The 17,391-nt window shown below is 42.3% G+C and overlaps 2 protein-coding genes across 2 annotated transcripts in view; one reads left to right on the top strand and one right to left on the bottom strand.

Moving 5' to 3' along the window:
• The window catches only part of CFAP47 (cilia and flagella associated protein 47), a 290,800-nt gene that overhangs the window by 131,446 nt on the left and 141,963 nt on the right, over positions 1–17,391 (bottom strand). The gene's annotated exons all lie outside the window — the stretch shown is intronic.
• Positions 429–13,176, top strand: LOC125430692 (guided entry of tail-anchored proteins factor 1-like). The gene is made up of 2 exons (XM_048492819.1): positions 429–591; positions 12,635–13,176. The coding sequence occupies exons 1-2, from the start codon at positions 429–431 to the stop codon at positions 13,099–13,101; spliced, it is 630 nt and encodes a 209-aa protein (XP_048348776.1). The 3' UTR covers positions 13,102–13,176.

The following is a 17,391-nucleotide window of genomic DNA, read 5'->3' as shown; positions in this document are numbered from 1 at the left end:
ATACATCAACATACAAAACATGAGAATAGAACAACATAACAATAAAAACCTAGTGCCCCAAATACAGTATTTCATGAAGGGAGAACAATTAAGATTACAGTGTTCTCTACATAGTCCCATACATTATGCGAAGATCAATAACTGTAAGAAAGGGAAAGGGGAGAAGAAGGGGAGGCCAGCTAAGTTGGAAAAAAAACATTGTTGTCCTCAACCACAGGCCTGGCAGAACTGCTCCATCTTACAGGCCCTGAAGAACCTTGATAAATCCCACAAGGTCCTGGTCTCACTAAGCAAAGTGTTCAACCAGACCAAGGTCAGAGCTAAAAAGTTTCTGTCTCTTGCTAAGGTAGCTGGACAATCGTCAGGTCAGGGATCTCCAGTAACTTATTTGCAGAGCATAATGATTTTGGGGAGACATATGGGGTATCATGAATCAACCTTCTGAGGATGAGGGGCTGGTGGAAGAGGAGCAAGAAGCAATAAATCGAAGGTCAGAGGCTCTGGAACCAATTGAGGAAATAATCAGATCACAGTCAGAGGAGCCATCAGTAGAAGCAGATACACAGGAGGAATACAGAGACGGAGCTACAGGTGCACGCTGCAGCAGGCGCATACCTGGGGGGCAGAAAATCCCCCCACCCCCTTCATGGTACCCCCCCACAGCACCTCCCCACACACTTACTTTAGTGAAACAGTGCAGGCTGGAGAAGCAGCATGTTCCCTTCAGGCTGAAAACGGCCTGGTGGGAACTACACTTCCCAGGAGACCTTGCAAGCCCCAAGGTCTCATGGGAAGTATAGTTCCCACCAGGCCGTTTTCAGCCCGAAGGGAACAAGCCACTTCTCCAGCCTACACTGTTTCACTAAGGTAAGTGGGGGGGGGAAGGGGGCTGTGGAGGGGGGACGGAAAACACAGAGCATATCTGTATGATGTTATGTGATTATGTAATATTTATGATATTATGCCTATTATATTTATGATGTGATGCTTATTGATCCTATGTTATTGATCTTATGTTATTGTTGCCATGTTTATTGCTTGCCGTTATATGACGTTATGCCTTCATTGTGGTTATGTTGTTGTGCACCGCCGTGAGCCTTTCAGGGGAGGGCGGTATATAAATTAAAGATACGATACGAGCATACCCCAGGAGCAGTATGGCCCAGCTACACCTCTGAAGGAATGGTCAGCAGGAGATAATAAATTATTAGAATAAAGGAGGCAGAAGCAGAAACAGAAATTAAGCAATAAAAGGAGAGGTGCTCACATTTCAGCTCATTATAGCAGGAGGCTCTGTGAACTGGAAACAACTGCATTAGAGGAGGACAGAGAGCAAGTTAAGTCACTGCAGGATGCTGGTCTTGAAAACAGTGTGGCTGAGCTGATATAAGCCTTGACTTGGGTGCAGCATTGCCTGGGTGTGATTCCCTGAGAAGCACCGTGTGCCTGGACTCCTTATTAGCCACTGCCTCCAGTTCATGCCATGACCCCTGGGCTGCCTGACTTATGCCTACAGATGTTATCCACAGATATTACCTGAACTGCTGGGCCTGCATTTCCTACACCCTCTGCCTAGGCACATGAGTGTATAACCTGTGTGACTTCTCCCTGGCTACTTCAGGGAGATCATTAGACAGATGGTATACCAGCACTTATAAGGGAATACTATAATCACAAAAAGTCAGCATGGGTTTCTGAAAAACAAGTCACGCCAGACCAATCTTATCTCTTTTTCTGATAGAGTGACAAGCTTGGTAGATGAAGGGAATCCAGTGCTGAGGAGTCCTGGAGTTGCTCCATTGCCACATGTTTTTACATGGATAGCAATGACTGCAAATAAATTAAGAAGAGTCAACTGATTTTACCTCCTGGCCCCCCTAATGTTGACATATTTATCAAGCTATCACTGCTGGGGGATACTGCCACAGTAGCAGTTAGACCCTATAGCCTTTCCACTTTTCCTGTTTCTTTTTCCTACCTACTAGCCAACCTAACTTTAGCTATCCCTATGTATTCCACTTTTTCTCCTTCCCTACCCCAGCAGTCACAAGAGCCAGCAGATTTAAGAGTGGTGACTCTAATATGGGCAACTGGGTTTGATTCCCCAATCCTCCACATGAGTGCTGGACTCCAGTTTGGTGAACTGAACTTGTTTCCACATTCCTACACATGAAGCCTGATGGGTGATCTTTGGCTAGTCACAGATCTCTAAAACCTCTCTCAGTCCCACCTTGCTTACAAGGGGTCTGTTGTGAGGACAGGAAGGGAAGGAGTTTGTAAGCTGCTTTGAGACTCCTTAGAGGAGAGCAAGGTGGCTTATCAATCCAAATTCTTCTTATCTCACTGCGAGAACGAAGTGTGACAATTTGGACAAGCTGGGACATGCTTTTCTCTTATTTGCAGAAAAACCTAACATGTTGGTCCATATCTCCAATCTCTGGGGGCCGTGTTGAGAATGAGATATACTCATGAGATATATATATTTTAAAAATATGAAAAAGTAGGCAAAGGGGGCAATACCTCTTATTTACACAGAAACAAGATCACATGTATTTCCTGAATAACCTTACAAACCTTTTTATTCTCATCCCTTTTGTGAAAAGGCCTAACAAATTGTAGCTAATTTCTGATGATAAAAGTCACCAATAGTAGTTCCATTGACAATTTGGCCTTTCCTTATAAAATGGTGTTGGTTACAATTCAAGGCTTGAACAACTTCCATTTCCATTTCCATTTTGCCCTAAACTCTTATTATTCCTTTTTAAAACCTCCAGTTCAGGAAAGAAATAATATAGCTCTACATTATTCACCTTCAGCATCACCAGGCTATAGATGCACCTCAGAAATTCAACCTTCTCTGAAATAAATTAGCTTGTTCTCTCATAAAGACAAGATTAATGAACTGCTAATTTATGAATTATTACCTCTTTTCTATTTTGCCACCAAGTTATTATTCCCGCCAGCTATCTTGCACAAAAATGTCCCACGTTTGTCAGTTATATAAGTAATAAAACTGACTCACTTATTTTTGGCTCATAAATATATTTCCTTCACATTAGACTGTAACAATCTCTTATCACCCCTACAATACAAAAGAGCACATAAAATACCTAAAGTATTTTACTTTTTAAAATACCTACAAAACTCCAAAATGGAACTTACTTTATTTCTTTACATATAAACTTTAGCAGTAATACACTGACTTTAAAAAAGAACTGTAGCAATAGGAATCATTTGAGATAATGTCATGTTACTGTCATTAGTATAATATCAATAATTCTGTATACCTTATTCTTTTACCCAAGGATAGCTCCAGTCTTGTGCGCATGGTATACTCTGCAGAATTTACTACATATCAGATGACATTGTCACATGTATTAAAGACTGCTTGTAGAGAGAGTGGCTATGTTGGAACTTCAATAAACTTTCAGCCACAACACTTGATAAGAATGAAGATTTACATCACCTGCTTTAGTTAATTGGCACCAAGTTGTGATTGGTTCACTAAGATCACCTGATGTGCAATTCCCCTATATCTGCTTTTCCATATTGTAAAAGAGGCACCCTTTTTCCTTGCTTCCCCCCTCCCTTTTCACTCCCAATATACGCAATGCTACCTCATGCTGGCTAGAGGCTGTCTATTGAATTATGAGAACTGTTTGTCTCTTTTCTTTTTGCCTGCTAAGCAATGGAGAAGTTTTACATTTTGATTTTAGTAGGTTCAGTTATTTTGTCTCTGTTTGCTCTTATTCAGCTAATTGTATGCATAATATGCCACCTGACTATCGTTTGTTGAATGACGCCGAGTTCAATAAACTTTAAGAACTTGTTTTAAAGAAACTGCCTTTTTTTCTGAGTCGTGTGGAGATTCAAAATCCAAACCCACGTTTAAGGAGAGTAGGTAACTCATCCTCTACACTGCTTTTCAATTATATGATTGTAATCTGGTTCAGTTGGCCAAGTATAAAATATAACTTAATTATAAAAATTGCACACAAATCATTTTCATAAATTTTCCCCTAAAAACAATCCAGCCTATCAGAGAATGCTCCTTCAGTTATTTAAAAGTGAGCCACATGCTGGGCTACAGCCATTAGATATGACTATTTGTCTGCAACTAGAGCTACTAATACAGAAGGTACTTATACTCACAATTGTTTTTAAACTGATACATCTCAAAAAGTTTGAAAGCTATAACATTAAATCTAGGGGGGGAAACCCTAATCTTAGTAACTTGGTAACCGTGCCTATTACCGTACTGTGTATGTAAAACAAAATAAGTCCACCTATGGAACATTACCAGGATAGAAAGAGCAACTCTGATAACTGTTTATTGGGAAACAGGCTTACAGCACCAGGAAATTACTTCAAAATAAAAAGATTACTCTGATTATACTCAACAGTGAACATGTGTCTGAAACAAAATTCATGAAGCATATAAGGATGATGACAATCAGTTCTTCAAAATAATTTAAAGGCGCATTTTAACATACTCATGTACACAGATATTCAGGAAATTACACTTTCTAAGTTTTGTCATCAAATATATAAATGCTGGGTAGTGGAAATTTCGTGGAAAGATAGCTGTAGTGAATATAAAAGTCAGCATAATAAAAAAAAGAATTATTATTGTAGCCAATAGATTTTGATACATTAAATTGACTATAACGTCATCTGACTATGACATTCTACAAACAATGGATCAGAATTCACAAAAGGTATTTTTGCCAGCTCTCTTACCCACTGGAACTTTTCAGTCCCTAGTAAAAGTCACTCCTGAGACACTTGGGAATGCCATGGGGAAAGGGCAACAAGGGGACAGAAGAAAGTACATACTTATATCAGTTCTCACTGAAATGGCATCATGGGTCACTGGGAGGTTATTTCCACCAATACCAACTGCATCCCACTATATGTGAAGTTCCTCTAACATGAGGAACTTCAAGGAGATCCAGCAGGAAAGGAAAGATGGCCAAAGGCAATGCTAACCCGCTGCCCTTGCATTAACCCTAACACTAACTTATTATTTTTATTTAATTTATTCAGTCATAAATTGTTCCCAAAATTGTAACAAAAACCAAAATGTGAAACTGACTATAGCCCTATTCTCAAACTGCACCCTAGAACTCAAAGTAACGCTAAGGCCAGCCTGAGCTCCTGCCCTATCTTTAACCTTAATCCTAACTTATTATTTTCATTTAATTTATTCAGTCACAAATTGTTCCCAAAATTGTAACAAAACCCCAAAACATGAAACTGACCATAGCCCTATTCTCGGACTGTGCCTTAGAACTCCACATAACACTAAGGCAACGGCGTTGTAACGCCAATACAACCCAGTTACAATGCCGTTGTAACGCCATTGTAACGCTGTTGTAAAGCCATTAAAACCCAGTAACAAACCCAGTTACAAACGCAACATAACACTAAGGCAAGCCTGAGCCCCTGCCCTTGCCTTAACCCTAACCCTTACAAAGGCGTTACAATGGCGTTACAACGGCATTACAAAAACCCAGAATATAAAACTGACCCTATTCTCGGACTGTGCCCTTGAACTGGGTTTGTAACTGGGTTTTAATGGCGTTACAACAGCGTTAGAAAAGCGTTACAACAGCATTACAATGGCGTTATAACGGTGTTACAATAGCATTACAACAGCGTTACAAAGGCGTTACAAAAACCAAAAACATAAAACTGACTCTATTCTCGGACTGCGCCCTTGAACTCAACGTAACACTAAGGCAAGCCTCAGCACATGCCCTTGACCTTGCCTTAACCCTAACCCTTACAACAGTGTTACAACGGCTTTACAATGGCGTTACAACAGCATTACAAAAACTCAATGGCATTACATCGGCGTTACAACGGCATTTCAATGGCATTACAACGGCATTACGACGGCGTCATAATGGCATTTCAAAAACTCAATGCCGTTACAACGGTGTTACATTGGCGTTACAATGGCGTAACAACGGCGTTATAATGGCGTTACAAAAACTCAATGGCGTTACAACGACGTTACAACGGCATTACAGTGGCGTTACAACGGCATTACAACGGCGTTACAAAAACTCAATGGCGTTACAACTGCGTTTCAATGGCGTTACAACGCTGTTATAATGGCATTTCAAAAACTCAATGGCATTACAACGGCGTTACAACGGCATTATAATGGCGTTACAAAAACTCAATGGTGTTACAACGGCGTTTTACAACTGCGTTACAACGGCGTTATAATGGCGTTACAACGGCGCTACAATGGCATTATAACGGCATTATAATGGCATTACAATAACTCAATGGCATTACAACGGCGTTACAACGGTATTACAACGGCGTTACAAAAACTCAAACATAAAACTGACCATATTCTCGGACTCTGCCCTTGTACTGGGTTTGTAACAGGGCTTTAATGGCGTTACTACGGCATTACAACGGTGTTATAATGGCATTACAAAAACTCAATGGCGTTACAACGGCATTACAACGGGGTTACAGCTGTGTTATAATGGTGTTACAAAAACTCAATGGCATTACAGCGGCGTTACAACGGCATTACAACGGCATTACAACAACGTTACAACGGTGTTACAACGGCATTACAAATACTCAAACATAAAACTGACCCTATTCTTGGACTGCACCCTTGAACTGAGTTCAACGGTGCTACAATGGCGTTATAACGGCGTTATAATGACATTACAATAACTCAATGGCATTACATCGGCGTTACAACGGCGTTTCAATGGCGTTACAACGGCGTTATAATGGCATTTCAAAAACTCAATGGCGTTACAACGGCGTTTCAACGGCATTATGACAGCGTTATAATGGCATTTCAAAAACTCAATGCCGTTACAAGGGTGTTACAATGGCGTTACAATGGCATAACAACGGCGTTCTAACGGCGTTACAAAAACTCAATGGCATTACAACAACGTTACAACGGCTTTACAGTGGCGTTACAACGGCATTACAACGGCGTTACAAAAACTCAATGGCGTTACAACAGCATTACAACGGCGTTTCAATGGCGTTACAACGGCGTTATAATGGCATTTCAAAAACTCAATGGCGTTACAACGGCGTTACAATGGCGTTACAACAGCGTTACAACAGCGTTACAACGGCATTATAATGGCGTTACAAAAACTCAATGGCGTTACAACAGCATTACAACGGCGTTTCAATGGCGTTACAACGGCGTTATAATGGCATTTCAAAAACTCAATGGCGTTACAACGGCGTTACAATGGCGTTACAACAGCGTTACAACGGCATTATAATGGTGTTACAAAAACTCAATGGCGTTACAGTGGCGTTTTACAATAGCGTTACAAAGGCGTTACAACGGCGTTACAAAGGCGTTGCGATGCGTTGCAACTGCGTTACAACGGCGTTATAATGGCGTTACAACGGCGCTACAATGGCATTATAACGGCATTATAATGGCATTACAGTAACTCAATGGCATTACATCGGCGTTACAACGGCGTTACAACGGTATTACAACGGCGTTACAAAAACTCAAACATAAAACTGACCTTATTCTTGGACTCTGCCCTTGTACTGGGTTTGTAACAGGGCTTTAATGGCGTTACAACAGTGTTACTACGGAGTTACTATGGCGTTACTACGGCATTACAATGGCGTTACAATGGCGTTACAATGGTGTTACAACGACGTTACAAAGGCGTTACAACGGAGTTGCAATGTCGTTACAATGGCGTTACAACGGTGTTACAATGGCATTACAACAGCGTTACAACGGCGTTATAATGGCATTACAAAAACTCAATGGCATTACAATGGCATTACAATGGTGTTACAACGGCGTTACAAAAACTCAATGGCGTTACAACGGCGTTACAATGACGTTACAAAGGTGTTACAACGGCGTTGCAACGGTGTTCCAACGGGGTTACAACAACGTTACAAAGGCGTTACAACGGCGTTGCAACGGCGTTATAACGGCGTTATAACGGCATTACAAAAACTCAATGGCGTTACAACGGCGTTACAGCAGATTTACAAAAACTCAAAAATAAAACTGACCCTATTCTCGGACTGTGCCCTTGTACTGGGTTTGTAACAGGGCTTTAATGGCGTTACAATGGCGTTATAAAGGCATTACAAAAACTCAATGGCGTTACAACGGTGTTACAACGGCGTTATAATGGCATTACAAAAACTCAATGGCATTACAACAGCGTTACAACGGAATTACAACGGCGTTACAATGGCGTTATAATGGCGTTACAAAAACTCAATGGCGTTACAACGGCGTTACAACAGCATTACAAAGGCGTTACAAAAACTCAATGGCGTTACAACGGCGTTATAACGGCGTTACAACAGTGTTACAACGGCATTACAACAGCGTTACAACGGTGTTACAACGGCATTACAACGGTGTTACAATGGCATTACAACGGCATTACAAAAACTCAAACATAAAACTGACCCTATTCTCAGACTGCGCCCTTGTACTGGGTTTGTAACAGGGTTTTAATGGCGTTACAATGGCATTACATCGGTGTTATAATGGCGTTACAATGCATTGTAACTGGGTTGTATTGGCATTACAATGGCATTTTAACAGCGTTACAATGGCGTTACAAAAACCCAAAACATAAAACTGATCCTATTTTCGGACTGCGCCCTTGAACTCAATGTAACACTAAGGCAAGCCTGAGCCATTTCCCTTACCCTTGCCTTAACCCTAACCCTAATTTATTATTTTTATTTAATTTATTCAGTCAAAAATTGTTCCCAAATTGTAACAAAAACCTGAAACCTAAAACTGACCATACAACAGGGTTGTAACGGCGTTACAATGGCATTACAAAGGCGTTACAACGGCGTTATAACAGCGTTACACCAGTGTTACAACGGCATTACAACAGTGTTACAACGGCGTTACAATGGCGTTACAACGGCATTACAAAAACTCAAAACATAAAACTGACTCTATTCTCGGACTGCGCCCTTGAACTGGGTTTGTAACTGGGTTTTTAGTGGCGTTACAACGGCGTTACAACGGCATTGTAATTTGGTTGTAATGGCGTTACAACGGCATTATAACAGCGTTACAACAGCGTTAAAACGGCGTTACAAAAACCCACAATATAAAACTGACCATAGCACTATTCTTGGCCTGCACCATTGAACGCAACGTAACAACATTACAACGGCGTTACAATGGCGTTACAATGGCATTGTAACTGGGTTAATGGCATTACAATGGAGTTATAACAGCGTTATAACGGCATTAAAACAGCATAAAGGCATTGTAAAGGCGTTACAACAGCGTTACAACGGCGTTACAAAAACCCAAAACATTAAACTGACCTCGGACTGCGCCCTTGAACTCAACATAACACTAAGGCAAGCCTGAGCCCCTGCCTTGCCTTAACCCTAATCTTAATTTATTATTTTTATTTAATATATTCAGTCAAAAATTGTTCCCAAATTGTAACAAAACCCCGAAATCTAAAACTGACCATAGCACTATTCTCAGCCTGCGCCCTTAAACTCAACATAACACTAAAGCAAGCCTGAGCCCCTTCCCTTGCCTTAACCCTAACACTTACAACGGCATTACAATGGCGTTATAATGGCGTTACAACGGCGTTACAATGGCGTTACAATGGCATTGTAACAGGGTTGTAATGGTGTTATAACGGTGTTATAACAACGTTACAACGGGGTTACAACAGACTTGACCTGGGGTGTACAGACTGCCGCGGTGGTTAAGAAGGCCCAGCAAAGACTATACTATCTGAGACTTTCAAGGAAACAACAACTGAATGAAAAACTCCTGGTGTCCTTTTACCGCTGTGCTATAGAGAGTGTCTTAACCTACTGCATCTGTGTATGGTTCTCCAGTTGCACAGTGGCAGATAGGAAGGCGCTCCAAAGGGTGAACCCTACTGCACAGAAGATTATCGGCTGCCCTCTCCCCTCCTTGGAAGAACTCTATAATTCCTGAAGCCTAAAAAAAGCCCAAAATATTCTGAGAGACCCGTCTCATCCAGCACACTCTCTTTTTGAACTGTTACCATCCGGCAGACGAAAAAGGTCTATCAAAACTAGGACAAAGAGGCTTAGAGACAGCTTCTACTCTAGAGCTGTGGCTATGCTAAACTCTGCGGCTTCGTGTTGATGTGTTTGGGGCTGTGTAGGGAAGGGTGGAGGAAGGGGAAAGTGAGGATGGGGTATGAGTCGGAAATTGTGTGCATCAAGGAATGCTGCTGTAAATTTCGTTGTGCGTGCACAATGACAATAAATGCTTATTCTTATGCTTATGTTACAATGGCATTCCCATGGCGTTATAACGGCGATACAAAAACCCGAAACATAAATCTGACCATCGCCCTATTCTTGGACTGCGCCCTTGAACTCAACGTATCACTAAGGCAAGCCTGAGCCCCTGCCCCTGCCTCAACCCTAATCCTAATTTATTACATTTATTTAATTTATTCAGTCAAAAATTGTTCCCAAATCGTAACAAAAACCCGAAACCTAAAACTGACCATAGCACTATTCTCGGCCTGCGCCCTTGAATTCAACATAACACTAAGGCAAGCCTGAGCCCCTGCCCTTGCCTAAACCATAATCCTAATTTAAAATTTTTATTTAATTTATTCAGTCAAAAATTGTTCCCCAAAAAAGGAAAGAACCCCAAACCTAAACATGACCATCGTGCTAATATTGGACTCCGCCCTAGAAGTCAACGTAACAGTAAGGCAAACCTGAGCCACTCCCCTTGCCTTAACTCTTACCCTTATAACGGCGTTACAACGGCATTACAACGGCGTTACAATGGCATTATAACAGCATTACAACGGCATTATAACGGAGTCACAACAGCAGTATAACAGCATTATAACAGTGTCACAACAGCATTACAAAAACCTGAAACATAAAACTGACCATAGCCCTATTCTCGGCCTGTGCCCTTGAACTCAACGTAACACTAAGTCAAGCCTGAGCCCCTGCCCTTGCCTAAACCATAATCTTAACTTATTATTTTTATTTAATTTATTCAGTCATAAATTGTTCCCAAAATTAGAACAAACCCCCGAAACGTGAAACTGACCATAGCCCTATTCTCGGAGTGTGCCCTAGAACTTCACGTAACACTAAGGCAAGCCTGAGCCCCTGCCCTTGCCTTAACCCTAACCCTGACCAATTTTTTAAATTTAATTTATTTTTTGTTACGATTTTGGGACCAATTTATGACTGAATAAATTAAAGAAAAATAATAAGTTCAGGTTAGGTTTAAGACAAGGGCAGGGGCTCTGGCTTGCTTTAGTGTTATATTGAGTTCTAGGGCGCACTCCGAGAATAGCATTATGGTCAGTTTCAGGGTTTTGCCATAACCCTTGTGCTTGCTTAAAACCCAACCCTAATTTCTTATTTTTATCTAATTTATTCAGTCAAAAATTGATCCCAAAATTGTAATACAAACCTGAAACCTAAAACTGACCATAGCACTATTCTCGGACTGCGCCCCTGAAATCAACATAACACTAAGGCAAGCCTCAGCCCTTGCCCTTGCCTAAATCCTAATTTAAATTTTTTATTTAATTTATTCAGTCATAAATTGATCCCAAAATTGTAACAAAATCCCGAAACGTGAAACTGACCATAGCCCTATTCTCGGACTGCACCCTAGAACTCCACGTAACTCTAAAAACCTTTGGCATGCGTGCCGGAGGTGGCACGCCAAGACCTCCCTCCTGACACTCGAGGGCCACATCTCCTCCCTCCCCCTTCCCCCCTCGCCTTGAAGGAGGTGGCTGCTGGGGCCATCAGAGGCGCCCACACCTCCTCTTTCCCCTTCCCAGCTTTTCTCTCTTCCACAACCTCCCTTCCCTCCACGCTCCTGCCTCCTTTCTTCCTTCTCAGCCCGGCTTCTCCACCCCTTATTTCCCTTTGGCCACCCTCTTCCCCGCCCACCTCCCGCGCTCTCCCTGCTCAGTTCCTGAGTGGCAGCAGCTGAGAGCTGATCCAGCTCTTCCGCTGCTGCGGCGCTGGCGGCGGCTGGGCCATGGGCCTCAGCATAGCGGCCACGGTCCCCCACCCTGCCCCTGCCAGCGCCTTCAGCTGTTGGGCCGGCTTCAGGTCCTGCCGCACCTGGCTTCTCCCCGGCTCCTGCAGGGCCGGCTCCAGATTGGCCTCGTTTTTCGGCCCCCCTCCTATCTTGGGCAGGGTGAGGCTGTCTTGTGACATTGTTGGGCCAAAGAACAGGGCCAATCTGGCGCCGGTCTCACAGGAGCCGGGGAGAAGCCAGGCACTGCAAGACCTGAAGCCAGCCTGACAGCTAAAGGTGCCAGCAGGGGCAGGGCAGGGGACCGTGGCCGCTACGCTGAGGCCCGCGGACCAGCCGCCACCAGCGCCACAGTGGTGGAAGAGCCGGATCAGCGTAGCGGCCACGGTCCCCCGCCCTGCCCCTGCCGGCACCTTTAGCTGTCGGGCCAGCTTCAGGTCCTGCCGCGCCCGGCTTCTCCCCGGCTCCTGTGAGGCTGGCTCCAGATCGGCCCCATTCTTCGGCCCCCCTCCCATCTCAGGCAGGGCAAGGCTTTCATGTGGCATTTAATCCGGCCATGAAAGCCTTCAACAATACAAGATAATTGTAACATTACAATACCCAAAATCCCCTTGCTTTCTTGCTCCTCCATAATATCAAAGTTACTACAGAAGGATGTTGAGCAGGAATCACAGGTGAGGTCTGAAATTCAGAACATGAAGCAAGAAGTTGCAACCATTAGTATGATGGATGAATTTGCCAGATATGCCGGACTAGAAAGGAAGATTAACAAAATGACTGACAAACTTAAGACTCATGTGAAAACACGAACAGCTAAACTTGCCAAAATAAAGTGGGTAATAAATATTGTGTTCTACATTTTGCAAGCTGCCTTAATGATCTCACAAATTTGGAAGTGTTATTTAGAACCTGTTACTGTGCTTCCAAGCAAGTGGCTGGCCCCATTAGTAGCTTTTCCAACAGGCGTGGCAGGTGGTGTTGGCATTACATGTTGGTTGGTGGTTTGCAATAAAGTAGTGGCCATTATGCTTCACCCTTTCAGCTGAGAAAGAATTGCAATTTCTGTCCATTAGCACAATTTTAAAAATTACTCTTCTGTTTCTTATGTTTGCGTTCTTATGACATGCTTTGCACCAACTGCATTTTATGCAATATCCTGTGAAAGAAGCTACAAGGCATAGGATACTCCAATCAGAGTGCATAAAATTAGATTAAAAAATTAAATCAGATTTTAAAATGTAAATAAGATTTTAAAGTTTAAATCATATTTTTATTTAAATTGGGTTTTTAAGGAAAATCTATTTATAATAATAATAAGCCTTTATTTGGCATAACAATAATCATAACACAATAAAAAACCTGAGATAAAAGGTACACAAATACAAAGGTTTAAGATAGAATATAAATTATTGATTGTGCATCACCTCCAGTAAAAACCATGCTACCAATTCACAAGTTTCATTGTCAGAATTGTCCAGAAGCAAAGGAAGTCTACCTGATTCTCCCATTTCACTAGGTATCCTAGAAAGAATATTGGAATATTTTGATCTGATATTAGCAAATTTAGGGCAGCAAAGCAGTTGATGTGCCAATGTTTCAATTTGTTGTTCACCACAAGAGCATACCCTTTAGCTCATTTCCAAGTTGTTAAATCTACCACGCAATAAAGCAGAGGGGAAAACACTGAAGCGAGCAAGTGTGAGGGCTCTTCTCTGCATAGGATTAGTCAAAAAATACAAATAGGGAGCCATCCTGTTTTGATATAGGGGTATTGAAAGATGTAAGGGTGAACAAGTTTTCATAGCAGCCCTAAATAAATTAATCCATTCGCTTTCCAACAATTTTTGTTTTAACAAGTTGTAGGATTCTGAACTAGATAGCGGGAAAAGCGAGTCGAGAGATATATCAAGTGATTCAATCTTTCTTTCGATCAGAGAGAACCATGGATTAGCCTGAGTATCAGACAAAAGTAGGTGAATCAGCAAGTGCTCATCATGCGAGAAACGCAGGCGAAGCCAAAATTTAAAGGCTCTCAACCAAGCCCTATAAACAAATGAATTTTGGCCCAGTTCTAAACAGAAAGCCGCATACGGTACACAATTTGGCAGGCCCATAATTTTACGGAAAAATTTGGATTGGACAGTATTCAAGGAGTCGTCAACTGCTTGGAGCCAGATAGGTACTCCATAAAGTAACTGCGCTTCTATTTTAGAGTTAAAGATTTTTAGTGCTGCTGGGACAAGGGAGTGGCCCTTTCCATAAAAGAAGCGTGCAATGGCAGAATAACTGATGGTAGCAGCTGCAATAGCAGCTTTTTTGTGGGGTAGCCAGGAGAGGTTATAAGAAAATGTAATTCCAAGATTTTTATACTGGTTAACCTGCACCACTGGCACTTTATTAATCGTCCAGTTATGTTTTTTTTATTGTTTAGCAAAGATCAAAATCTATTTAAAAGATAGTTTTCTATTTAAGATACATTATAGTCCAAAAAGCATTCATCATGAAATAATAATTAGTTTTTAATTATATAGCATGAGGATGTATATTCATGCAATATTTAAGTTTTTGGTAAATGAAAGTCCATTAATCCATTCACAATGTCATGGTCTTCCAAAGGTTTATGTAAATTTGTTTTGAGCAGTCTGTCTGTCTGTCTGTCTGTCTGTCTGTCTGTCTGTCTGTCTGTCTGTCTGTCTGTCTACATTTGTAACCTGCCCTCCCCCAAAGGGCTCAGGGCCTTCTAGAAGATATTATCACAGATGCTTGGTTTTGCAGTTCTCAAAACTGTGCATTTGTGACTGCAGAGATAGCATGCTTCACAGCAAAAATGCTATAAAATAAACAAAGTTGAGAAAAAAGACATTAGCCCAACTGTTCCTTTGCATTCCAAGATGTTAATTTTTTTTCTAAACTAAAACCTCAGTATTCAGGTTAAATTGTCGTATTGGCACTTTGTGATAAATAAGTGGGTTTTGAGTTGTAGTTTGGGCACTTGGTCTCCAAAAGGTTCGCCATCACTGCTCTAAGGCAAGCCTGAGCCGCTCCTCTTGCCTTAACCCTAACCCTTATAACGGCGTTACAACGGCATTACAATGATGTTACAAAAACCTGAAACATAAATCTGACCATAGCCCTATTCTCGGACTGTGCCCTAGGACTCCACATAACACTAAGGCAAGCTTGAGCCGCTGCCCTTGCCTTAACCCTAACCCTAACTTATTATTTTTATTTAATTTATTCAGTCATAAATTGTTCCCAAAATTGGAACAAAACCCGAAATATGAAACTGACCATAGCCCTATTCTCGGACTGCGCCCTGGAACTCCATGTAACACTAAGGCAAGCCTGAGCCGCTGCCCTTGCCTTAACCCTAACTTTAACAACTTATTTTTATTTAATTTATTCAGTCATGAATTGTTCCCAACATTGGAACAAAAACCCAAAACCTAAAATTGACCATAGCCCTATTTTCGGGCTGCACCCTAGAACTCCACGTAACACTAAGGCAAGCCTGAGCCGCTGTCCTTGCCTTAACCCTAATCCAAATTTATTATTTTTTAAATTTATTCAGTAAAAAAATTGTTCCCCCCAAAAAGGAAAGAACCCAAAACCTAAAACTGACCATCATGCTAATATTGGACTCCACCCTAGAACTCAACGTAACATTAAGGCAAGCCTAAGCTGCTCACCTTGCCTTAACCCTAACTTTTATAACTATGTTACAACGGCGTTACAACGGCGTTACAAAAACCTGAAACATAAAACTGACCATAGCCCTTTTCTCGGACTGTGTCCTAGAAGTCAACGTGTCACTAAGGCAATCCTGATCCGCTGCCCTTGCCTTAACCCTAACCGAGCTTATTATTTTTATTTAATTAATTTAGTCATAAATTGTTCCCAAAATTGTAACAAAACTCCGAAACCTAAAACTGACCATACCCTATTCTCGGACTGCGCCCTAGAACTCTACGTAACACTAAGGCAGAGGTCCTCAAACTTTTTAAACAGGGGGGTCAATTCACTGTCCCTCAGACCGTTGGAGGGCCGGACTATAGTTTTAAAAAAACTATGAACAAATTCCGATGCATACTCCACATATCTTATTTTGAAGTGAAAAAACAAAATGGGAACAAATACAATATTTAAAATAAAGAACAAGTAAAAATGTTTCTACGCATGTTTCAATGCATGTTTTTGCATAGGATCAGGCTGTATTTTTTTCTAAGTGATCATGCATAAGATCACATAATAGTGGCAAGATCCCTGAGCTGCCTCAGGGAAGGGATCCCTGCCAAACAACTTTCCATCAACAAACACTACAACCTTTCCTGTGAATAAGATTATTTCTTTAAAAATGAATTTTATGAATTCTCAGTAAAATACATATAATAGTATACAAGGACAACCCCCACCCCCAGTACTGCTTACTCTCTAAATACATTTGGGGGGGGGGTCCCAGAAAAGGTATCATGAGTATTATGGTATCTGTGGGGACCCCCTGCCCTAGGCAAAGCCCTTCTGATTTGCAGGGTCTCACTTTGAAAGCACAAGCCATTCCAGTCCCAGAACACTGATACTAACGCCACAGTCTCTTGTTTCCCTTTGGGGGCTGGCATTGCAGACCTCCAGCAGTTGAGCTGACTGGTCCCAGAGGCCACCATTCCACAATGGGGGCTGTCATGCCAGGCAAAAACAGGCCTCTCCAAATTTGTTCCGCATTTTCTTTTGTGTGCTGTAATGTCTTCAATGAAGCCCATGCAAGTCTACTGGCATTCCTGGGTTCCATTGCATCCAATAAGCCTTCAGGCATCTCTCCCTTTGTTCCCAGTGGGAATCTCTGTTGTTCATTTTAACACATCTTTCCCGTGCCAGCTCGCACCCACCTTTGCACTTGCAGCCTTGGAGACCTCGGTGCATGCTCGGCTTGGACTGCTCACTTGAAACCCCTGTACGAGCGGTCCAAGTCATGCGAGCAGTCCAAGCCAAGCAAGCGAGAAGGGGAGAGGCTGGTGGCAGGGGCCTTTCCTCCCTGCTTTGGGTACTGGCAGATGGCAGACAAGGAGACTGAAGCCGGATGGGATGACCGAGGCTGGGGAGCAGAGCCAGTAGTCACAGCTGCAGCTGCAGTCGGTGAGGGTCGCCTGGTGGGTGTACTCGCCTGCCGCCTTCAAGGCGCCTGGTTGCAGAGTTGCTATGCCAGGGGGCTGCCTTCTGCATGCCGGGCATTGCTGCCCCCCAAGAACAGAGACCTCTCGCCTTGTGGTTGAGAGGATCCTTGAAAAGATTTGCATGCACTGAGGTCTCCAAGGCTGCAAGTGCACACGCGCTTGCTCGAG

The sequence above is a fragment of the Sphaerodactylus townsendi genome, linkage group LG04 (genome assembly GCF_021028975.2).
Source record: "Sphaerodactylus townsendi isolate TG3544 linkage group LG04, MPM_Stown_v2.3, whole genome shotgun sequence".
Taxonomy (NCBI): Eukaryota; Metazoa; Chordata; class Lepidosauria; order Squamata; family Sphaerodactylidae; genus Sphaerodactylus; species Sphaerodactylus townsendi.
The sequence above is the reverse complement of the archived record's forward strand: the minus strand, read 5'-3'. Positions and strand labels throughout refer to the sequence as shown.